The 25,771-nt window shown below is 37.8% G+C and overlaps 1 protein-coding gene across 1 annotated transcript in view; it reads left to right on the forward strand.

Moving 5' to 3' along the window:
- The window catches only part of LOC111154507 (myotubularin related protein 2), a 121,824-nt gene that overhangs the window by 30,360 nt on the left and 65,693 nt on the right, over positions 1-25,771 (forward strand). The window contains exon 2 of the mRNA XM_022514135.1: positions 9,021-9,126. Within this exon, the coding sequence (XP_022369843.1) occupies positions 9,021-9,126 (106 nt within the window). The remainder of the gene's footprint in view (positions 1-9,020; positions 9,127-25,771) is intronic.

Below are 25,771 nucleotides of genomic sequence, written 5' to 3' on the forward strand. Positions count from 1 at the left end.
TACCCCTAAAGCTATAATATTTTTAAAGAAATTTTCAAGTATACAGAAAAGAGAGAGTTGTACAATAATTCTCTGAGGACCCATCACCCACAGTAAATTGTTAGCAAGAATTTGTCATATTTGCTTCATCTCTTTTTCTCGTTCTTTTTTTTTTCCTGAACTGTTTTGAAGGAAATCATGTCTTTTCATTCCTTCATACTTCAGTGCACATCTTTAAAAGTAAAAACATTTTTTTTCACATAATCTCATAATCGCACCTGATAGAATTAGGAACAGTTCTTTTTATTATGTAATGCTCCTCCATACCCCTGGATGGCTTAACAAACAGTAATTTATTTCTTGTAGTTCTGGCGGCTGGGAAGTCCAAGATCAAGTTGCCAGACAATTCTGTTCCTAATGAGGGCTTTCTTTGACTGTTTTTGTCTTCTTGCTATGTCCTCGCATGGCCTTTCCTCTTTCCTAGGTACATTCATTGTTGGGGGTGGGGGAGGATTGGGGAAGGAAGGAACTGGGGGAAAGGGAGAGGCGGGCTTTCTCTCTTTCTCTTCTTCCTATAGGGCTACTAATCTTAATGGGTTAGGACTCCACCATTATGACCTCATTTAATTTTAATTACCTCCTAAAAGCCTTGTCTCCAGTAATAGTCACAATGGGGGTTAGAACTTCAATATAAAAATTTGGGTTAGGGGGCACCTGGATGGCTTAGTCAGTTAAGCAACTGCCTTCGGCTCAGGTCATGAGATCAGGGTCCTGGGATCCAACTCATGTCAGGCTCCTGCTCAGCAGGGAGCCTGCTTCTCCCTCTCTCCCCACTTGTGCTCTCTCTCCCTATCTCTGTCTCTCTCAAATAAATAAATTAAATCTTAAAAAAAGAATTTGGGGGTGGGGGCACAATTTAGTCCATAGCAATGACAGACTTCATTTTTAAATGGTATTCACAGTGGGACAGACACCTGGGGGCTCAGTTGGTTAAGTGTCCTTGATTCTTGATCTCAGTTCAAGAGAGATCACATTGGGCTCCACACTGGCTGTGGAACCTACTTTAAAAAAAGGCATTTATAGGGTGCCTGGGTGGCTCAGTGGGTTAAGCCGCTGCCTTCGGCTCAGGTCATGATCTCAGGTTCCTGGGATCGAGCCCCGCATCGGGCTCTCTGCTCAGTGGGGAGCCTGTTTCCCTCTCTCTGCCTGCCTCTCTGCCTACTTGTGATCTCTCTCTCTCTGTCAAATAAATAAATAAAATCTTTAAAAAAAAAGTGGCATTTATAGCGCCAGCATGCATGCTTCTATAGTGATGATGATAGTCATTTTTCCTAATACTTTTAATCTAATTCTGTCCAAGAGATATAATTACTTCTTATTTTGTAAATACCAGGTCTTTAATTGTAGTTCTTGCTGTTTTTTTTCCCCCTTAGTAACTCTTTGGTTACAGTCACTGGGGAATTTATATTCTTACTTGTAATATGTCAGAGCAGAAATAGTATTAATAAGAGGTGACACAGTAGCTTTGCCATCATAATTGTATTTATGCAGCTAATCTGACTTGGAGGATAATACTTGTGCAGTAATATTCATTTGTCATAAATAATAACAAATGTGCCAGGTATTCTTTTCTTGACACTTTCTGTGTTTTATTGAGAGCAAGGAGGGGAAATGATCTGTGGTAAAGAAAGAATCTTGGAATAGTATACAATAACAAAAATATCTGAGAGGAAGAGCTTACAGATGATTAAAGGCAATAAAGTATACAGGTATTTTGATAAGAATACATCCAGTGTACAGTGAAGGAAGAAAGAGTCATGCCTACAAGATGAATAGGGGCAAAGAGGGCATGGAAGTCTATGAAGAACGTTGCAGGCAATATCAGCAGGGGTAGCAAAGGAACAGAGGCATGAAATGGCTAGAAGATATAGGCACTCTGTAAGCCATTCCCAATGGCTTCAGATGAGTTAAAGCTACAGCTAGTTACATAGAACAAGGTCCAGATCCTGGAAGACTTCAGGCGTTATGCTAAGGAATTTGGGCTCAATTTGGGAGGGATTGAGGAATCACTGAAAATTTAAGTTAGGGGAATGATATGATAAGATCTCTGTTTTTGAAGGACCACTTTGGCATTAGTTTGCAGTGATATATTGGGTGAGTAGAAGAAAGGAGACGGGTGATTTGCTATAGTCCAGGTAAGAGGTGTTGAATTAAAGCAGTAAAAATTAGGATGGAAAATGGATGCATTTGAGGTGATGGGGAGGTGGACACTATAGTAGGACTTTGGATTGATTGGATGTGATGAGTTGCTGAGCACTGCCTTGGGCCTAACTCATATTTCTAACTGAGTCTTAAGGGACCCTAGTTTGAAGATTTCTTCCATAATAGCTAAACTGCAGCACAGAGAAGACAGATAGTTATATCGATCCAAATTTAGGGATTGGCAAAGCCGTGATGGCCAATGGATAGGATATAAGGATGCTGAAGGTTTGCTGAAGAGATTATAAAATAATCCTATACATTTCAGGCCAGATAGGGAGAGAAGTGTGTGGGAGAAGGAGAGCAAAGAAGCATGAAGGATAATTACCAGTGGAGGGGCTGAGAGATGATTTGTCTCCAGTGTGTTGAAGATTAGATGAAGGAAAAGGTTAAGAAAGTGAGATATTTGGAAAGGATACCATCTGTCGGTAGACAGACATTGGTTTCTTTGAGTTTAAGATTGTAGACACTGAGTAGTTCCCAGAATGATGAAGTCCAGGGTATGACCACAGAAGCACATTGCTGAAGTGGGAATGTGGGTGAGGGGGTGTAGGAACTGAGGAATTTTGCAGTAGGTTGTTGCTGGTTTATCCTTGTCGACGTTAAAATTGTCATGATGGCTTTGGAGCAGAGAGCAGCTTTGGAGAAGAGAAGGTCAGACAACTGAAAAAGTCCTTAGTGAGTGAGCAGTAATTAAAAGGTAGGTGGATGACAGTAATAGGGAAGCTATAGACACAAATGCCAGAAGAGGAAGAAGTCTTTTACATGTGAAGATGGAAAAGTAATACTAGCGTGGAAACGTGAGAGTGGAGCTGGGGAAGTGCTGGTTTCGCCTTTGGGTTTTGTTAGGTGCTGGAGAAGAGTCTCCTTTAGAAGACACTACAGGGGAGTGGGGTCTCCCGGGAAGAAGGGTTAGCTGAGGCAGAGAGGTGGAGGGAAAATTCCATTGAAGATGTGAGGCATTTGAGTCACTCTGAAATGACGACTCTGATGTAAAGGTTAGGACCAGTTAGTAGCTGAAAGAAGACCTGAGCAGGAAAAATGGATGGAGGAAACACATAGGAAGGTCTGGCATTTTTGCAGAGAGGCTCAGGATGACAAGGATGGCAGGAATGTTTGGACCGACGGCAGTGAAGTTTGTGGGCCTAGGAAAAGTGAGGACCAAAGTGGTATTGGTTACTTAATGAGGTTAGCAGACTGCAGTCTTTGCTGAGTTCAAATGCCTTGCCAGTTACAAGATTCTTATCCTCTAGCAGTTTATAATTTAAAAAAGAGGAGGCCATGTAACCAAAGAACTCTGGTCTAATGTGGAAAGTGTTAGGTGTAATTATAGAGTATAGGCAGAAGTCTGTGAAAGTGCAGAGGAATGAGAGTTTAGCTCCAGCTGGAACACCAGGGGAGGACTTCTTGGAAAGCTTGCTTTTTAACTGGGTCTTAAAGAGTTGGTAGGATGTCAATAAATAGACGGGGATAAAGAGGCATTCTGTTTTGGAATGGCATGAGCAAAGATGTGAATTCAGGGAAATACAGAGCTTGCTTGTGGAATAGTTCATAAAAGATCAACATAGAGAGTTTGACCTCAACAGAAGCAAGAGAGCAATGGAAAAGAGCAGTGGACATTAGATTGTATTATACCAGTGGCCTGTGATGATCAGAAGAATGCACAGAGCCCATCCGACAGAAGAAAAAGAAACCACTGAAAATAGAGCTCTGCATTCTAGGGTGTCTGTGGCCACCTCCAGTCTGAGTGGCCATAAAGGGCAGCACTTCCTGTTTATAGCAGGAGAACGTTGAATAGTTCTGTTGTGTGTATGAGCATGTGTGTGTCTGCCGTCATCACAAGAACAGCAATAGGATATACTCTACTCTTGTCTCTTTCAGCCTCTACTTGTTTGCTTGGGGTTTAAAACCTCTTGTAAACTGGTCACATAGAACTACACATCAGCGCTGCTCCACATAGAACACGGTGGGTCATAATATCTACTACCCATGTTTATGCATGTCTGGAAAGAGAAGTTAATAATTAAAAGCTATTTGCCATACTTCTGCTTGAAGGACTGATTCTTTGAATCTGAGACTACAAGTTATTAGTTATAGAACCTAGCTTTGTTTGTTATTTTATGTCCCTTAGATATATTTACTTTATACTTTGACTTTAAACAACCCTTTGGTTTCTCAGTGGCGCGTGCTATTGTATCTTCTCTGTCAAAATCATTTTTTCTAGTAATACACTACCCATAATTCCAAATTGTGTTTTATTGCCTTTAATTTTATCTTCTCTCAGAAGGTCATATGTTTAAAAAGTAGTACTGCACATTTGAACTTGTCCAAAATAGACTTTATGAGGTGCTGTTTGCCATATCATTTAGAATTGTGTTGGCTGTACAGAATAAAAAATTCCATTACAGTGTTTTTAAAAATTGAACTTCAGGGGCACCTGGGGGCCTCAGTCGGTTAGGCATCTGACCCTTGTTTTGGTTCAGGTCATGATCTCATAGGTTGTGAGATCAAGCCCTACATTGGACTCCGTGCTCAGTGAGGAGTCTGCTTGAAGATTCTCTCCCTCTGCACCCTCTCTCTGCTGCACATGCCCTCTCTCTCTCTCAAATAAATAAATAAATCTTAAAAAAATGAACTTCATTTTTTTTATATAACAAAAATTCGATAAGTAGGGAGCTGGTGTGGATTTGGCTGCTCAGTGATGCCATGAGGACTTTATGTTCTTCCTGTTATTTGGGTCCCAGTTCTTAACAGGTCAGCATGTTGGTCTTGTTTACAAGATGGCTACAGTATTTATCTAAGCTTTATATTCTTGTTCCAGCCAAGAGAAAATGGGAAAGGTTAAGGGCTGTCCTGCTGTTCCTGCTCACCTTTATTATGAAACCTTTGATTTTTGTAACTATTAACATAGTTTCTCTTAAATCTCATTGACCGAAGTTGTGTCACATGGTTCTCCTGGCCACAAGGGAGCCAAAAGCAAGCATGTCATGTTAGGCTGGGCATAAACTGCCCTAATCAAAGTCAGGGAAAAAGGAGTTATGTATGTATATGGAGTAGGCAACAAATAATGTCTCTCAAAGTACTGTGCCTAAACTTTGATTATTTTACCTGTTATTTTAACATAGATGGCATTTAATTAGTGAGAAGTTGGCTATAACAACAAAAAAGGAAAAAGAAGAAAGGAAGAAAACAATTCTCTGTCAGTTTCTCTATCTTTACATTATAAAATCAGATAATAGAATTTCTTGTGACTACTCCTTTGTGTAATATTACAAGTTGTTGGGTCTAAACAAATAACAACTATACTCATACCTTGAAATAGTTAATAAAATAAATACGTTTGCATTTGAAAAAAATGTTATGAAGTCTTCCTACTAGAATACTGTTTTTAATCCATTTAAGTGAATTTATTTTGGGAGAGATGATTTTCCCATTTTATGAATATATAAAAACATTTTTCAGGGCACCTGGTTGGCTCAGTCAGTTTGGTGTCTGCCTTCAGCTCAGGTCATTGTCTCCAGGTCCTGGGATCGAGCCCCACATAGGGCTTCCTGCTCTGTGGGGTGCCTGCTTCTTCCTCTGCCTTTGCCTGCTGCTCTCTCTGCTTGTCCTCTCTCTTTCTGTCAAATAAATAAATAAAAATGTTTTAAAAAACCCAGACATTTTGCAGGTGGCATGATCTTACAAATGGAAACTGTAAAGGCTCTACCAAGAAACTGTTAAAACTAATAAACAAATTCAGGAAAGTTGCAGGATACAAAATCAACATGCAGAAATCAGTTGTGTTTCTATACACTAACAACTCTCCAAAAAAGAAATTAAAATAATTCCATTGTGGTAGCATTGACAAGAGTAAAATACTTAGGAGCAAATTTATCCAAAGAGGGTAAAGACTTGTACAAATTGTAAAACTATGATGGAGAAAACTGAAGGCATAAATCAATGGGAAGTTATGCTGTGTTATTGGATTAGAAGAATTAATCCTAATATGTGCATGCTGACCAAAGTGGTCTACAGATTCAACACATTCTCTAATAATTCCAGTAGCAATTTTCATAGAAAAAAGAATCCTGAAATCATTGTGGTACCACAGAAGACCCCCAATAGCTAAAGCAATTGGGGAACATGAAGAACATGTTCTTGAACATGAAGAACAAAGCTGGAGGCGTCATACTTCCTATCTTCAAACTGCATTGCAGAGCTGTAATTATCAAGACAGTATGGTCCTGGCATAAAAAAGAGACACATAAATCAACGGAACAGGATAGAGAGCCCAGAAATAAAACCACACAAATACAGTCAACTTGTCTTTGAAAAGGGTGCCAAGAATGTGCAGTGGTTTTGGTAAAAATGGATATCCACATGCAAAAGGATGAAATTGAACCCTGATGTTACACTATACACAGAAATCAAACCAAAATGGATTAAACATTTAAATGTGAGGCCTGAATATTTAAAAATTCTAGAAGGAAACAAGGGAAAATCTCCCTAGCATTGGCTTTAGAACGGTTTCTTGGACTTGACACCACTAGCACAGGCACAACAAAAGCAAAAATAAACTATATCAAACTGAACAATTTCTCTGTAGCAAACGAAATAACAAAAGGAAAAAGGGACCTGCAGAGTATGAGCAAGTATTTTCAGACCATAGATCTAAAAAGAGGGGGATGGGGAGATACTGAGCAAAAGGGACAAAGTGTTAGATATAATGTGAATAGTTCCAGGGGCCTTACGTATAGCATGGTGACTGTTGTGAGTAATACTGTACCATATACTCTTGAAATTGCCAAAAGGGTAGATCTCAAATTTTCTCCCCACCAAAAAAAAAAAAAAAAGGAACGATGTGAGGTAATGGGTGTTATGTTGGCTTGATTGTGGTACTCATTTCACATTTCAAGGTGTATACATATATCAAAACATCATGTTATACACCTTAATGTGTCCTGCATAGTTCTCCTTTATCAGTCACTCCTCAGTAAGGCCTAAAAATATAACAAGAGAAATTGAAGTGACAGTTTCTTTTGGAGAAGATGGTTTTCACATTGTAGAAATAATTTAGTTATTGTTACAGGCAGGTTTATGGTGAACAAATTTTAAAATAAAAATCTGGTTGTTAAGTTTCACATCTCAAGATGGTTTATTTTATCAAAATCTGATGAAAAAAATTTGACTTCCGGTGTGAGGAAGCCTTTCAATATGTTGGGAGTGGAGCTTTAGAAAAATATATTTTTTAATCAGAACCTTAAGCTTCAATTCCAAGTGTCTGAGATTTTTCCACCTTTTTTTTTTTTAAATACTTTAAATGATTTTAACTTTGTTTTACTGATAAAAGGAAATGATGTAAATCATTCAGTTTGTGGTATAGGCATATTGTCACTGTTTTAGAATTTAACAAAAATAATACATGTTAACACTATATGTAGGCACTGAGGTGGATTTTGTGGAAAATGAAGACAGTTTTTCCTTTTGGGGTAGTTAAATTAATTAAATTGTGATTACTTAATGTAATGGAAGAAGTAGATATTTAAGACAGGCTTATAAAGAATTTGATTTAGTGGAAAGATACAAGTGGGAAGACAGGCATCTATATCTGTTCCACTTCTCTAGCCCTGTGAACTTTTTGTAGTTTCTCAAGTGTTCTGGGCTCTTCGATCATTTAGGATCTTTGCAGTGCTTTTGGTTTGTATGTTTTTGGAGTTCCCTTACTTGTTTGTCAGCTTGGCAATTTCCTGTCTTTCAAGACTTGGTTCAAAGAATATCTTTTCTGTGAAATCTTCCATGAAGTTCCTGGGGAAAGTTGGCTTCTTCCTTTGCCTTTCCCCCACAGTCCATTTTCTCTGTTTCTGTCTTTGTCTCTGACTTTGTGTTTCTCTCTGTGTTTGTAGTGTGTTAACCTCGAAAATAAAGCTGTCAGTTATATTACCAGCAAAATGGATTTATCAGGAATAACAAATTGCGGTTTGAGACATGAGCATTATGGCACAACCATAGGCAAGTCCAGAGAACAAAGGAGAGGGATGCTCTTTAATGTGGAAAAGGGGGATACAGAGGAGCAGTTATAAATTTTGTGTTAGAAACACAAAGCTCATTGGACTATACTGGTGTTTGAAGTGTAGTGGCTTTAGTTGGCTGAGTTGTGACAGCTTCTCTTTGGTGGGGCTTTTGCCAGGCAAGGAGAAAATCTCCCTCCTCCTGGGGTGGTAAAATAGAGGCTTCTTCCTGTTGGGAATGCAGAGGACTGCAGAGAAGGTAGGGTGTGAGAGATCCCCCCCTTCTTGCCTCCTGACTATTTTAAAGGGGGCTTCCTTTCTTCAGTTTCACAGGGGTTAGTATCGTCATCACAACACACCATTTATTTACTTGTCTGTCTCTGCCAGAGTTTGTGAACTTTGTGAACGTGAGGGTTTTATCCTATTTATCTCCAAATCTTAGAGCCTAGTGTAATGGTTTTGTATATTGGATCATTCAGTGAGTGTTCGTTGGGTGGATGAAGGAGTGGATGGTTGAAGAAAAAGAATTAGCCCCAAGTTTATTCAGGAGTACTGGGGGTCTGTCCAGAGGGACTGTGGTGAGAATACTTAACCCTGCAGGTACAGGGAGTTTGTAATTTATCAGTATTTGAAGACAGGTTTGAATAGACAAAGTAGGACTGGTTGGCAATGGAAGTTTTAATAAATAATGGAGTTATAATTAGTAGAATTGGGGTTAGAATTAGTAGAATTTCTGAAATTGTGTTTTAAAGCCCTCATTTTTGAAACGTACTGTGCTTTTGTATTTTGTAGTGCTTCTACTTCTCATTCAGAGAATTCAGTGCATACAAAGTCAGCTTCTGTAGTATCATCGGATTCCATTTCAACTTCTGCAGACAACTTTTCTCCTGATTTGAGGGTATGTATGCCATTTTTTTGAGGTATTTTGATGTATTTTTTCTTAGCTGTTTGTGGCCAACACTATGAGTATAACCTTGCACTAAGTAAGCAGGAAATCTTGATGGAATAGTCTCCCAAGACCTCAGTCTTTATAGTATATCCCAGAACAGGCCCCAGATCTGGAAATCTTATTGGTAAAAGAAAAATGTGTAATTCATTTCTGAGTTTGATAACTTTGAAGTTTTTTGCAAAAAGGTAATTAGTGGGTTTGGTTGTCATGTCAAAGATGTTCACAATTACTCCTATAATGGTGGCCAATAATAGCTAACCTTTTTGAGTACTTACCATATCCCCAGTGTTGTTCTCCGTCCTGTAATGAAATATCTCTTGTAATACTTCTTCAAATTCTGTGAGGTAGAGACTATTTTCATCACTATTCTAGGGATAATAATAACTCATAGAGCTTAATACCATGTCCAAAGTCTCGTCACTAATAAATTCTCTGGCTAGTCTAGCTCACGTCCAGTTCTGGAGCTAAGTCACTTAAATATAGTGTTGTAGTTGCTATGCATCTCATTATAGTTTAAATAGTCTTGTATTTGTTCAAGGTCTTATTGCTATGAAATTAACCACACCAGTGATATCCTGTAGCACTTTGATTGTTTTGGGATTCATCAGCCTTTCTACAACTGCTTATCTTTGAATGATGGAGAAAATGAATTTCATGTGCAGTACTAACCCTTAAACCTTGGAGTCTTTTTATCCTGACCAAGTGGCTGCTTTCCCAGTGGTTATAGTTCCACAATTTTAATGAGAACATTGTTTATATTAATGAAGTCATTTGCTGTTAAGCGTATTCTGAGACTGTATCTTTTTTTGTGTTACATTTTCAAAACAGAATCCAACAGATGTAAGAGTACAGATTACAAACATCTGGAAAGTCTTCCTCTTTTTTGTTCTTGTGTGTTGTGAAATGTGATAAAATAATAGTTTGGGTATAACCTGACTTTAAACATTACTAAAAATAATAAAGATTTATCTTTATAGTCTGGATATATTGTGCTAATTATGAAGGCTTCATAATATCTTTAGCTATTATTTTGTTGCATAATATACATTAAGGGCAGGGTTCATCATTAATAATGATGGATATAAATCCATCGTTTCCTCTCCTTAATTCATTGCTATTTAAAAATTTATCTTTTGGGGCACCTGGGGCTCAGTTGGTTAAGACACAGCCTTTGGCTTAGGTCATGATCCTGGAGTCCCAGGATAGAGTCCCACATTGGGCTCCCTGCTCAGCAGGGAGTCTGCTTCTCCCTCTGACCTCCCCACTCCCCTTATGCTTTCTCATTCTCTTTCTCTCAAATAAATAAAATCTTTTAAAAAAGCCCTATCTTTTATATATGTATCTAACTTTTGTTTGTTCATTATGTTAATACAAATGCACTGAAGGCCTGTGAATTTTTTTGGGCTACTTCTAGGCAGATTACATTAGTTAAAAACATCATTTTTTTAAAAAGATTTTATTTATTTACTTATCTGAGAAAGAGAGAGCAAGTGAGCAAGGTGGGGGGGGGGGAGCAGAGGGAGAGGGACAAGCAGACTCCGTGTTGAGTGTGGAGCCTGATGTGGGGCACAGCACCTCAACCCTGAGATCATGACCTCAGCCAAAGTCAAGGGTTGGATGCCCAACCGACTGAGCCAGCCAGGTGCCCCACATTGTTTGCTTTTAACTTTGTGTTGTGATGATAAAGAACTCCTACTAGGAGTGGGAGAAATGTCACTTTTGCTTCTGGCTATGCCTGCATTATTAATATTCAATCTGCCTTTTCTTGCCTGAAATAAAATATAAGTAAATGGTTCAAAATAAGCCATTTTTGTGTTCTTGTGAGGGTTAAGTTAGTTAAACTACTTAACTAGGCATGCCTGTGAATCACAGCTGAAAGGTAGCCTCTGCTCTCAGCTTTTTTGAAGGCAGGTCTCCTTCATTTCTTTGGGACACCAGACTTATAAATAAGAGTGACTGACTTACATTGGGACAAAATGAGAGTCATAATTTTAATTTGTATATTAAACATTATAATTTATTTCTTACTAGATATTTTTAAAAATTTAGAACACTTTTTGATTTACAGAAAAATTGCAAAGATAGTTAGGGGTTCCTATGTACTTGACCTCCACTTTACCCTATTATTAATGTCTTACATTTGTATGATACATCTCTCAAAAATAATGAACCCATGGTACAATTAACTAGGACATCTAGTTATTGTACATCTGGACATTGTACATTGTACATATTGGACATCTAGGATCTCATCTAGGACATCATATCACATTTAGCAGTCATGTCTCCTTAGGTGTCTCTTGGCTGTGACAGGCTTTTAGACTCTTTGTTTTTTGTGATCCTGACCGTTTTAAAGAGCACTCATCAGGTGTTTTGTAGGATGTCTGATATTTTACCCATAGACTGGGGTTACCTCTTTTGGGGAAGAAGACCACAGAGGTAAAGAGCCATCTTCATCGCATCATGTCAAGGGTACATACTGTCGACATGATTTATCACTGTGGATGTTAACCTTAATCACTTGGTGGAGGTAGGGTTAGGGGTTTTCAATGCAAAATACTTTTTTTTTTTCTCCCCTGCCTTTTTATATTGTAGTCTCTGAAGGAAGTGGCTATGCACAGCCCGAATTTAAGCCCATCTTGTTGAGAGTGGAACTTCTACATACATTTTTTGTAATTCCTCTGCCTGGAGATTTGTCTCTTCTCTCTCATTTATCACTTTATGCAGCATTTATTTATATCAGTATTTACTTACAGATATCTATTTTATATTTTGGATTTTAATTCAGTACTACCTTGTTGCTCAGATTGTTCCAACTCCAAATTGAGAGTTACTTCAGTCAGATCATCTGTCCCTTTGATGTATTCCCATCATTGTGTTTGTTTTGTTTTGTTCTCAACCCTGTGTTACTTTACTAAGTAAGCACTGCAGGATAGTCCAGCCTCATCTTGATATTTCCTGCCTCAGTTTTAAAATCATCATCCATTTCTCAAGGAGCCCAGGTTTCTTTTATTGGAGAATGGTATTAGAAACCAAGATCTGGGCACTAGGCTTTCTTCCTTTCTCCCTTCCTCCCCCCCTCTCTCCCTCCCTCCCTCTCTCTCTTTCTTCTTTCCTCCCTCCCTCCCTTTCTCTCTCTCCTTCCTTCCTCCCTCCCTCCTTCCCTTCCTTCCTTCTCTTTTTCTCCCTTCCCTGTCTTCCTTTTCCCTCCCTTTCTTCCCTCTCCTCCCTCCCTCCTTCCCCACCCACCTCTTCCCTCCCCTCCCTTCCTTCCTTTCACCAAAAAGGTACAAAGTTACTTTACTTCTGAAGCAAAATATCATTTGCATGCATTTTATTTGGAGGTGATATCATGGGTAGGGTGATCATATATGCATATTAGTCTGGAGTAGTCTTATTTTATGCCTGTTGTCCCTTCAGGTTTAAGATCAGATACAAAAATGTACCAGATTATTGACTTTCTTAGCGCTCTGGAGTACCAAGGGAATCTTCTGAAATTACATATCAGCTCCATGACTGTCGGGATTCTCTCCATTAGTGCCTTATGAATTTAGCATCTTTCACAGCTTAGAGGGTTCCTCGGAAAATCTTTATGAGATGAAGAGACAGTTGTTAAATGTTAAACTGAAGAGATGGTTTTGGGCAGCAAAGGTTAATTGTACTTTCCATAATAGTGTATAGGCTGCCTGTTACCCTGTTCCCTCATTTTTAAAGTTACCTTTGATTCCTAGTCTTTTTTTTCAGTTGTGGAAGGGAGATGAATGATTAACATTACATTAAATGTTAGTGTTCTTTAAAAAATGCCACCTAATTTCAAATATGTGCTCTTTTCAGAGGTGAGATGGGAAGAATGTGCTTCTAATACTTGAAAAAAATCTTCTTGCTACTGGTAAACATTTATATATGCCTCATCTCAGTTTTGTGCAGCGGCAGTATCGTAGCCAGTGAGGTTTATCCAAGGTGCGATTATTGCTATATAAGCCTCATCTCATTTAACTTCCACAACAGTCCTGTGAGACAGATACTGTGACTCCATGTGACTAGTGAGAAACCTGGTATTCAGAAGAGATTAATTAAGTCCCGTGCTTAAAGGCACGCAGCTCCGTGTTCGCCTTACTTGGTCTCAGGTGGGTTGTGTCCGTGTATAGCACATTACCCAGAGTGACTGGCCTTCTGTGATCTGGCTGTTGTTTTCAGACATGTAGTGAGCTTTTCTGAAGGGACAAAGAATATCCTAATACATTTTTTGAGGTAGCAATAGCAGTTTTCAACATTACTTCCTTAATAAATTAAAATTCCTTTTCTAAATAATCAGAAAAAGAGGCTTTTTGTAGTAAAGGTTTGATCTCCCCTCAGTTCTGTTAGTTGTTGATATTTAGTGCGTAGAGTGTGTATACCTTCGGTGGCCCTAAAATATAAGTGTGCTAGTTAATTATAGGTGGGCCCAACTGCAGACAGCTGTGTGTAGTTTTCTGCCTGATCGTGGTTTGGCTCTATGCTTGAGATGAGGGGCTTGGTATGGTTGGTGGTTGTGAAAATCATCGTTCACAGATGATTTGAAGTTGGTTAACCTCCAGGCTTTGAGTTCTCCACATAGCCTCAGCTGTTTATCCCTGCCCTGAGCCTTAACCTTTTAAAGCTCCTTTAGTAACAGCTTTTAAATGGAAGTATGAAAAGCACCATGCATTGGAAAGCTAATCCAATTTCATTAGAAATCTTAAATCAAATTGTAAAAATTTTCTGCTACAGGTGTTGTGCAGTGACCCTTTTCCTGAGAAGATAGTGTGTTAGTTGATTAACAGCTGAATGTGAAAGCTTGTGTTGAGGATTTCTTATTGAAACAAGATGAAACTATGCTAGATATTCAAGACTTGTATTTATTCATGTGGAGTTCTCTTTATATTTTTCATCTTTTCAGCATTGCTTGTTGCAGAAAGAGTCATATACAGGTAAAATCCATACAGGTGTTTCCGAAAAACTGAGCACAAACTCGGCCTTGGTAAATTCAGTCGTGGTTCCTCAGTGAATAAATGCCGAGTGTTTGTTTGCTTCTTTTCCTCTTCATGTGGTAGAGAAACTTACGTAATTTCATTAAAATTTTTCAAAAAAATCCTTTCAAAATTTCCCCCTCCGCCCTTCTTTCTCCCTGCCCCCTTTCATATAAAACTTTTAACGCAAATGCGTTTATTTTTTATAAATCTGCAGTTTTTAAAATCAGGCTTTCTTTAATAAGAACATATTTTTAAAGTTTAGCACTTAGTGGAATTAAGAACCTAAGGAACTACTGTCTGGTTGGTTTATTTGCTGACTGAAATAATTTCCATGAAATGCAGGAGTTGAAAATTCAGATGCATACAGCTCTATTTGTTTATAAAGTGTAATTTGTATAGTGTTGGGTTTTAATTAAAGTAAGTTCCTTAAATGGTGGTGACTAAAAGATAAATTAGAAGTTGTACTATGCAACATTTCCTTTGTGGTATCTGTGATAAGGCATTTATACCAATGTTTGTCTATAATTCAGAATCAAATATTAGAATGGAATTGTATTTTATGTCTTTTATCTCTATTTTATAAGGCCTATTTGATCTTGGAATATACGTGTTATATGACATGTATAATTTATGTATATATAAATATATATATATGAGATAAAATTTGTAATATTTTCAGTTTTGTTTTCAGCCATCTGCCCTTATCTTGTAATAGTTGATAGGCTTAAATCAAGTAAATTTGCTTGTCTTTTTATATTATTTATATTTTCTTTATGAAACAAAGGTCGGAGATAATTGGATTATTTCTTATCTAGAGTGTGTGCATGAATGTTGACATGTTCTGAAAATATGTAAATATAGTCAGAATGAATTAAGACTCATTAAGCAGATATTAGATAGTGAACATTGTCTATTACACATAATCATTTCAATAGTCAGAGGAAAAATGGTTGAAGGTAGCACTCATTAGCAGAAGTTAATACCGCTACTGCTCACACCAGCATCAATTCTTGAGAGCCTACGAAATGAAAAGAACAACTTTAGCCAGGTGAAGGATATCCATCAAAACTCTTCAATAAGTCTTACACTTAATGGGGAAATGTTAGAAGCATAGCCTTCAAACTTAGGAACAGGATGCTAGAATTCCTACCCAGTAAAATAAGAAAAGAATAAATAGTATAAGAAATGAAAGGAAGAAAGAAAGCTTTTTTAATTTACAGATGATTGTCCATATGGAAAATATAAGGAAAATCTATATGCAAACTATCAGCACTGTTGCTGCATACAAGATAACTTTAAAAAGCTAAATCATGCTTTTGTACCTTAACAAAAATGTTTAGACAGTGTGATTTTAAAAAGATTTCCAGTCACAAGAGCAACGAAATGACATTACTGAGGGATGCATGTAATAAAAGATCTATAAGAACTGTATGGGGAAGGTTATAAACTTTATTAAAGAACTTAAATCTAAATAAATAGATGAGTAGACACAACCATCTGGGGATGTCAGATATTTTCAGTATATATCTGTTAATGCAATATAATTCAAACCAAATTCAAAAGTTTGTCTTGTAGAACTTGGCAAGTTGATCCTAAAATTTATATGGAAAGGTAAAAGGTCAAGATTGTTTAAGAGGAAAAATGAAGGGGGAGTTCACTTAATTATTTGTAGAGCTAAAGTAATTGGAATGGAAATAGATCAGGGAGGCACATGGCAGAGTTCAAGAATGACTGATATTTGTAGGGACTCTGTGTATGACAGAGTTGGTATAACAAATCAGTGGGGAAAGAATGAACTATTTGGTAATCAGTGCTGGGTTAGCCATATTGAAATTAAAAAAAAAAAAAGTTGAGTTCCTAATTCACATACACACAATGAATTCATTAGGTTAAAAACCTAAAATTGAAAATCAGAATATTAAAATTTTAGAAGAAATTATGTGATACTATCTTTATTACTTGCATCAGGCAGGAATTATTAAATGAGACCTAAAAGATATTAACTATAAAAATTATTATTAAATAAACAAATTTAAAAAGTTTTATTTATAAAATAATTAAAAAGTTTCATTGTGCTAAAATGGTAAGTAAGGACCTTTCTTGCTTATTAATTACTGTTTATCTGACCTCTCTCATCTTAAGCTCTACCCTTAGTTATATCCCTAGTTCACAGAACAGTACCTGAATGAATGTGACTTAAAAGTTCTTTCATACTTGTGGCCACTTGCAGCACTGGAAACATTTGTCCTCTCATTTGCTTTGTTTAGTTGGTGGAAAAGTTTGAGGAATACTCCTAATCATGTGACTCCTGAAACTACTTTTTAGCCATATCTGGAAAATGGAAGAAGAAATTCTGTGTTTTATTTATAGTTCCAAATAAAATCTATATATTTACTCACTAAGTCACTGCATTCTTGAAATTTCCTGGGTGTTCTGAGGAAACAGTGTCCAGTAAGACATGGTTTCTGCCAGCATGAAGCTTGGAGTCATGTAGTGGAAAAGGAGGTAAGCAAATCAGTGATTATTGCATGATAGATACTATGAAAAAGGCATACTATGGAAGCAAAGAGGACAGAACATTCTAAAACATTCTAAAGTTCATAAAAATAAATTCATTGGGTAAAAAACAGGGCTATGACTGAAAGCCCCTTGAGGGCAGATACACTTGTCTTATTCTCTGTTGTATCCTTAGAGATCAGTATCTAGAATGTGAAAGGTACTCAGGAAAATTTTGTTGACTGAATCAGTAGAAGAGAATGAGAAATACAAAGTTGTTTGCTCATTTTCCTTTCATTCTTCTTCTTTTTTTTTTTTTTTAAAGATTTTATTTATTTATTTTGACAGAGAGCACGAGCTGGGGGAGAGGCAGACTCCTCGCTGAGCAAGACCCTGGGATTTTACCCTAAACTGAAGGCAGATGCCTAACCAACTGAGCTACTCAGGCACCCCATAGGTCCTTTCTTTCTTAATAGTCCCCTAAGTCTTTTGTGTGGTAGGCTTGCCTTTCTCTGATTTAGTTAATGCATCGTCATAAAGCTAATCTTCCTCTGAAATCACTTTCATAATGTGATACCCCTATTTAAAAGTTCTTCAGGGAGGAGGGCTGCCTGCATGGCTCAGTTGGTTAAGTGTCTGACTCCTGGTTTCAGCTCAGAGCATGACTCAGGGTCCTGGGATTGAGCCCTGTGTTGGGCTCCTGCTCAGCAGGGAGTCTGGTTATCTCCCTCTGCCCCTCACCCCACTTTCTCACTCTCTTTCTCTCTCTCTGGAATAAATTTTAGAAAAAAAAAAAAATCTTAAAAAAAATCCTTCCAGGGGATCCCTGTTTCTTACAGAAAGTGTAGACTTCTAAGCCTTGTGTTCAGGGTTCTCGATGTTTGGTTGCATCAAAGCTATCACAGAGTATGTCCATCTTTTCCAGAACATAACCCCACATCTATAGATAGGTTTTTTGTTTTTGTTTTTGTTTTTTTTCAATAGTCCCTTAAATGTCATGTGCTCATTTCAACTTCCATTCATGCTGGCTCATGCATCTGGAATGTACTTCCTTCTGCTCTTCAGTGAAACAAATCATTGTATGTTAATAATAGACTCAGCCCCATCAGGTGATTCCAGTCCATTGTGATCTTTTTTCCTGATAGAAGATATATGGATAATAATCAGAGAGATAATGTAAAAAAAAAACAAACTGAAGAAATTATATGAGGAAAATTTGGAAAAGAGACAGAAGTGGTCACTAATTCATTTCTGTCATCGAAGAGCCACCAAAACCCATTTGAAAATGTTCACAGTTGTCTCATATCCAACCTTATTAGGGAAATGATTTCAGTCCAAACTCTCATGATTTCTGTTTTACTGAAATTTTTTTCTCCAAAGTTACCATTAACTCTCTTTTATAAGATTTTATTGTTTACAACAACGCTAGTTTTTTTTTTTTAAGAAAGTAATACAATGAAATAAAAATTTGTGGCAAATAGAAATAGAATTAAGGAAAAAAATTACCAGCACTTTTACTACTCTTACTCTTAGTATTTGGTACGTAGAAACTCCTCCTTAAAAATTTCTCCTTTGGGTGGGGGAATGAGTTAGCCCAGTTGATGGGTATTAAGGAGGGCACATATTGCATGGAACACTGGGTGTTGTACACAAATAATGAATCATGGAACACTGCATCAAAAACTCATGATGTACTGTGTGGTGACTAATATAACATAATTTAAATAAATATAAAAATAAAACTTAAAAAAAAATTAAAAAATAAAAAGTTAGACCCCCCCCCCACCAAATTTCTCCTTTGACAGTTATAAGGTTGGATACCAGAGTAAAAGCTCCTCAGCTCTGCTCACCACAAGCTCATGATGTTAGTAGTTGACTAGGCTCTAGTAAGTAATGTCTTGCCCACCATTCTGTTGGGTCTGTAATCAATTTGATGTGATTTGAAGATATTATTAACCCACTTAAAGCTTAAAAAAAGTCTGAATGTATTAAGATTAGTAAAAAGAGCCAAATCATTACAATAGAGAATCATAAAGATTATTTAAAAATTAGAAAGTATAAAAAAATGATAAAGTGAAAGCATAAATTCATGATGCAACAGGAATAATATTGACTGTATTCAATTCATAGTAAGGAGATAAGGAATAGTATATGTGCCTAAAGGTTATTTAATTAGGTGGAATACTAATTAACATGATAATTCTAGAGAAGACAAAAAGTGTTTCAGACTTCAAAACTGAGCATAAAGTGCTGTTGATATAATTGCTGTTACAACCCACACATGATTCCATATAATCATCTTCATATATACAGAAAAGGCACATAATGAAAGATATTTGACAAAATTCAACATCTCTTTCAGATTTTTAGAACTTTTTAATTAGAAAGGAATGGGTAAATGTTTATGTAAGCATCTTAAAAGTACAGTATTAAAACAGTAGAAGTAGTCCCACTAAAGAACAAGATAGGGTTATATACTATCATGCCTGTGTTATTTGTCATTGTTTATAGGTACTGTCCGATGCAATTAGATAAAAAGAAATACATGGTAGGCATATTATTGAAAAGGAACGGGCAAAATAAGCATATTTTTACCTGGAAATCAAGAAAATCAAATGAATATTATTAGAAACAAAGTAATTAGATGACTGGTTTTAAGAAGGAGCTTGGAAGTCCTCACTCTATTCTAACAAATAAAAAGCGGAACAAGGGGGCGCCTGGGTGGCTTCAGTGGGTTAAAGCCTCTGCCTTTGGCTCGGGTCATGGTCCCAGTGTCCTGGGATCGAGCCCTGCATTGGGGTCTCTGCTTAGCGGGAAGCCTGCTTCCTCCTCTCTCTCTCTGCCTGCCTCTCTGCCTACTTGTGATCTCTGTCTGTCAAATAAATAAATAAAAATCTTTAAAAAAAAAAAAAAGCAGAACAAGTTGAAAGTCAACACCTCTTCTTAGATCCGGCAGAGAACTGAGGTCACAGGCCAGATGGCTGCCCTCCACACTGGACAGACAGGTAGAGCAGAAACCCACAAGCAGAAACCTTCTCAGGAACCCGGATGGGGTATCAGCATAGGAATTGTAATTGATGAATTTCTGGAGGCTCACAATGGACAAGTCTGAGAGCTATAACTCCAGGAGACCCCACATGTAGGAGTTCTTTGTACTTTTCTGAGTTTTACCAACAAAAAACCTACCAGGTTCATACAGAGAAGAGTGAGAAAAATCTCTTTTCTGGCAGAGGGAGGGGAAAAATAGCCAGTTTTTTAAATATGTTGAAAACATTCTGTTCTCTTTGGTAAGGCCTACCCTCGAGAGAAACTATTTTACTCGCCTATCCTACCTGGTTTTGTCAGAGCCTGCCTGACCTGGGAGAAGGGAAAGACCCAATTCTAGCCTCCTCTAGTCTCCTGTCTAGGGGAAGAGAAGTAGAAATGTAAACTTCAGTACCATCCAGCCATCCTGTCCCACCTTGAGGGTGGAGACTAAGCGGCACTTGTGAGTGTCAGGGCCCAGGGGCACAAGCTCCTCAAAAGACTGAGGACTGTAGGACTTAGTCATAGGACTATAGAACACTTTGGCTCCCACCGCCACACTTTAACCCTGATATCACTAAAGGCCTGCTTATTTCAGTTTTTTTTCCCTAGTACGTCATGTCCAACTTGCAACAAAAAAAAAATTACAAGGAATACTAAAAGCCGAGTTTGATATATAAGAATCAATAGCTTCCTATTATGAAAATACTTTTAAGTATTTTAAGTATTCTTAGGTACTTAAATATATATATTTAAGGGAGGGAAAGATCCTATTTATAATAACAATTGAAAATATAAAATGTCCAAAAATAAACTTAGGATATATGCAGAAATTTTATGAAGAAATTTTAAAACTCTGATGAATAATATAAAAGAACACTTAAATAATTGGAAAGACGTACCTTGTTTGATATGAAATTGAAGTGCTCAATATTGTTCAGATTTTAGTTCTTGCTTATTCTGTAAAAATATGGTTCAAACTTGACAAGTTGATGCTAGAATTTGTAATGACAGAAGTCTGGAAATTAAGAGAAATTTTTTTGGGGGATGATTTTATGCTTATAATTGAATACTGTGCAGTCTTTGGAAAGAAGAGGTGGATCTCCACATGTGAATATGAAAATATGTTCAAGACAGTTAAAAACAATCAAGAATTGAACAGTGTGTGTAAGTTCCCATTTGTTGGGAATTGTGGGGGGAGGAGTAAAAGAAACTTGGATACACAAACAGGTAGTATTACTTAGAGGCAGGTAGAATGGAGACAAGGAGACATGTTTGGAGGCTCTGAACAATTCCAAGTAAAAATTGATAAAAGACATGAACAAGGGTAGTGACATAATGCAAAGTGAAGGACATATTTGAAAACGTATATATGTGGACATAATGCATGAAAGCTACCTAAATGTTGCAGATTAGGGGGAGAGCGGGGTCAAAGATGATGGCCCCCAATTTCAGACCTGGTGACAACTTTTGGTTCAGTTTTCTGACTGCCTCTCCTTTGTACACTTTGTGCACAGCCAAAAGAGATGACCTTAATGTGTCCTTCCGTCCTTGCTCACTCCCTAACTCCCTTCTTTCTTCCTTATGCTCTTTTTTGCCCCCTCATAGCTTTAGCTGTTGTTTCTTTACGAATGACTTCCACCTCTTACCTCTGGTCCCGATCTCTTTCTCAGCCTCGCATCCCTCATGTTGTGGTCTGCTATACAGTTGCACTAGAATGCTATCATGTCATGAGCATAATCTTAGTACAGTTATACAGTGCAAGTTCAGCTGCCCTTGCAAGGTATATGTCACCTTGGAAAAGTTGCTCAACTTCTGTAAGGGTCAGTTACCCCATTTGTAAATAGGAATAGCACTACTACTACTTCTCTTTAAGGGATATTATAAGCACTAAATGAAGAATGATCTAAAAGCCGTGCATTAACAAGGCTAGTTCTTGATGATTTTTTCCTTGGTGTGGGGTGAAATGAAAGTAATTGAGATAATATTTCATCTGTCTACTGTTCCACTTCTATTTCATTTTTGGCAGATACTCTGTTTTGAGCCATCTTTTATCAAGGTAGGACTGTTCTGTATCACAAGAGTACATCCTCCTAACTTTTTGGTTTTAAAGATCTTATTTCTGGGACGCCTGGGTGGCTCAGTCGGTTAAGCGTCTGCCTTCAGTTCAGGTCCTGATCTCAGTGTCCTGGGATCAAGTCCCTCATTCGACTTCCTGCTGAGCAGGGAGCCTGCTTCTCCCCATACCTCTGCCCTTCCCCCTGCTTGTGCGCTCGCTCTCTGTCTCTCTCTCTCTAATAAATAAATAAAATCTTCAAAAAAAAATAAAGATCTTCTTTCTATTATAAAATAATCTCCAATGGAAAAAAGACAGCCTCTTCAACAAATGGTATTGGGAAAATTGGACAGCCACATGCAGAAAAATGAAATTAGACCATTTCCTTACAACACACACGAAAATAGACTCAAAATGGATGAAGGACCTCAATGTGAGACAGGAATCCATCAAAATCCTTGAGGAGAACACAGGCAGCAACCTCTTCAACCTCAGCCGCAACAACATCTTCCTAGGAACATCGCCAAAGGCAAGGGAAGCAAGGGCAAAAATGAACTATTGGGATTTCATCAAGATCAAAAGCTTTTGCACAGCAAAGGAAACAGTTAACAAAACCAAGAGACAGCTGACAGAATGGGAGAAGATATTTGCAAACGACATATCAGATAAAGGGCTAGTGTCCAAAATCTATAAAGAACTTAGCAAACTCAACACCCAAAGAACAAATAATCCAATCAAGAAATGGGCAGAAGACATGAACAGACATTTCTGCAAAGAAGACATCCGGTTGGCCAACAGACACATGAAAAAGTGCTCCATACCACTCGGCATCAGAGAAATACAAATCAAAACCACAATGAGATATCACCTCACACCAGTCAGAATGGCTAAAATTAACAAGTCAGGAAATGACAGATGCTGGCGAGGATGTGGAGAAAGGGGAACCCTCCTACACTGTTGGTGGGAATGCAGGCTGGTGCAACCACTCTGGAAAACAGCATGGAGGTTCTTCAAAATGTTGAAAATAGAACTACCCTATGACCCAGCAATTGCACTACTGGGTATTTACCCTAAAGGTACAAATGTAGTGATCCGAAGGGGCACGTGCACCCGAATGTTTATAGCGACAATGTCTATAATAGCCAAACTATGGAAAGAACCTAGATGTCCATCAACAGATGAATGGATAAAGAAGATGTGGTATATATACACAATGGAATACTATGCAGCCATCAAAAGAAACGAAATCTTGCCATTTGCGACGACGTGGATGGAACTAGAGGGTATCATGCTTAGCGAAGTAAGTCAATCAGAGAAAGACAACTATCATATGGTCTCCCTGATATGAGGAAGTGGAGATGCAACATGGGGGGTTAAGGGGGTAGGAGAAGAATAAATGAAACAAGATGGGATTGGGAGGGAGACAAACCATAAGTGACTTGTAGTCTCACAAAACAAACTGAGGGTTGATGGGGGGAACGGGTTGGGAGAGGGGGGTGGGGTTATGGACATTGGGGAGGGTATGTGCTGGGGTGAGTGCTGTGAAGTGTGTAAACCTGACGATTCACAGACCTGTACCCCTGGGGATAAAAATATATGTTTATAAAAAATAAAAATAAAAAAAAATCTCTCATAGATAGTAGTCATTATTATGGTTATTTTAATGTTCTCAGTTATTAGAAAACAAAAAGTCTGCAGCCCTATGTTCCCCTTTCACGACCCCCACAGTTTCTCCTATATATATCTTGTATTAGTGTGGTGCACTTGTTAGGGTTGATGAACCAGTACCGACTCATTATTATTAGTTGAAACCTGTAGTTTACATTAAGGGTTCACTCTTTGTGTTGTACATTTTGTGGGTTTTGACAAAAGTATAATGCCATGTTTCCATCATTACTGTATCGTGCATAATAGTTTCATTGCCCTGAAAATCCTCTGTGCTCTGCCTGTTTGTCTTTCCCTCCCTTTCACTGAACCTTGGCAACCACTCATCTCTTTACTGTCTACACAGATTTGCCTTTTCCAGAGTGTCATATAGGTGGAACCGTCTAGTGCATAGCCAGATCGGCTTCTTTCACTTAATGGTATGCCTTTAGAGTCCCTCCATTTCTTCTTTTGTCTTGAAAACATTTCTTTCTATTGCTGAAAAATACTCCTTTGTAGGGATGTACCACAGTTTCTGTTTATCCATTCATTGAAAGACTTTTTGGTTGCTTCCAAGTTTTCACAGTTAAGAACAGCTTGCATTTAAAATTATTCAAGATTCAGATTTGAAAATTTTTCTTGATATTAGCTGTATTCATTTCCCAGGCTGCTGTAACAGAGTGCTGTGAACCGAGTGGCATAGAACACAGGAATTTATTCTTTCATAGTTCTGGAGTGTGATTTTGTGACATAATAAGACATACATGTTTTGGTCTTCATCCTCAGCTCACGGCCAGAGCTCCTAAAACCTTTGTAATTTTACCAAGTGATAAGGCCCATAGGAGGATCTTTTGATAAAATATTTGGTTTTGGTTCCTGACTCCTGACAGTTCCAGAGTGATAAAAGTGAAAGAAACATCTTTGTTATAGCACACCTTTCAATCTTACCTAAGTTGATGTTAATGAGGTGACCTTTGGAAAGCCTCTAAGAATGGGGGCTTGGTTGTCAGGGGAACCACCCTTGTGACTAGAGGTTTGGAACTTTCAGCCCAGACTTTGACTTAATCATTAATGGTCAATGATTGAGTCAATCATATCTGAGTAATGAAGTTTCCATAAAAACATCCTAACTGAAAGGGTTTGGAGAGCTACTGGACTGGTGAATCCTTGGTGGTACTGGGAGGGTGATGCGCCTGCCCAGACAGGACATGGAAATTCCATACACCCTCTTACCTTGTACCTTGCCCTCCAGGCTCTTCCAGCTGGCTGCTTTTGAGTTATATCCTTTACAATAAATAGGTAATGTGGATAAAATGTGGCCCTGAGTTTTGTGAGCCATTCTAGCAAATTATTGAACTTGGGAGGGGAGTCATGGGAATGTGACTTATGGATGGTTGGTCAGATGTACAGGTGACAATCTAGGACTTGAGATTGGTGCTTGAAGTGGGGATCAGTTGTGTGGACTGAGAGACCCTACATTGTAGAGTTTGTACAACTTGTGGGTATTAGTGTAATAATTGAATTGTAGGACACCCAGCCAGTTGGTGTCCACTGAGAGTTAAAGAATTGTTTCCCATGGAAAAACACACCATGTTCAGTTATCAGAAATGTTGAGAGTAGAGAGTGGAAAACTGTTTTTCTTTTAGGAGGTTAGAATCTGAAATCAAGGTGGGAAGATTGGTCTATACTTCTCCCTTAGCTGCTGGGAAGTCCAGTGATCCTTGGTGTTCTTAGGCTTGTAGATCCATCACTTGAATCTGTGCCTGTCTTCGTATGGCATTCTCCCTGTATATCTGTGTCTTCACAGGGTCCTCTTCTTAAACGGACAGCAGTTACATCAGGTTAGGGCCCATCTGACTCCACTATATCCTCATCTTAACTAATTACATCTACAGTGACCCTATTTCCAAATTAGACCACATTCCCAGATACTGTCAGGACTTCAAACTATCTTTATTCAAGGGAGGAAGGCACAGTTAACTCATAGCATGCAGTGATGCTTTCCAGACTGTTCTTCTTTCTATACTTAAGCTTTTTTGTTCTTGAATCATTGATAGTGATGTAATGTTATCCAGCCTTTGGTAGGTGTGGTTTTAACTGAAAACCAAATTGTCCTTGGCAGTGTTATTAAAAACAGTGTTCCTATGCTCAAATTTGTACTTTCAAATATACAACCAATAAGATTTACCCAGATGCCAGTTTGTGGCTCTACCCTGTTCAGTTTATTTGTATGTTTCATTTGCCTACTTCATGGTTTATCAGTGAAGTTGTATAAAATGTTAAATTGATGTTAACAATTTTTTTATTGGAATTATCCAATGAAGAATGAGTACTTAATTTTTTTCCTTCACAGTTTTTGTATATAAAGAAACTGTGGAGATAA

Source organism: Enhydra lutris, unplaced genomic scaffold, assembly GCF_002288905.1.
Source record: "Enhydra lutris kenyoni isolate GAN:26980312 unplaced genomic scaffold, ASM228890v2 scaffoldscaffold37, whole genome shotgun sequence".
Lineage (NCBI taxonomy): Eukaryota > Metazoa > Chordata > Mammalia > Carnivora > Mustelidae > Enhydra > Enhydra lutris.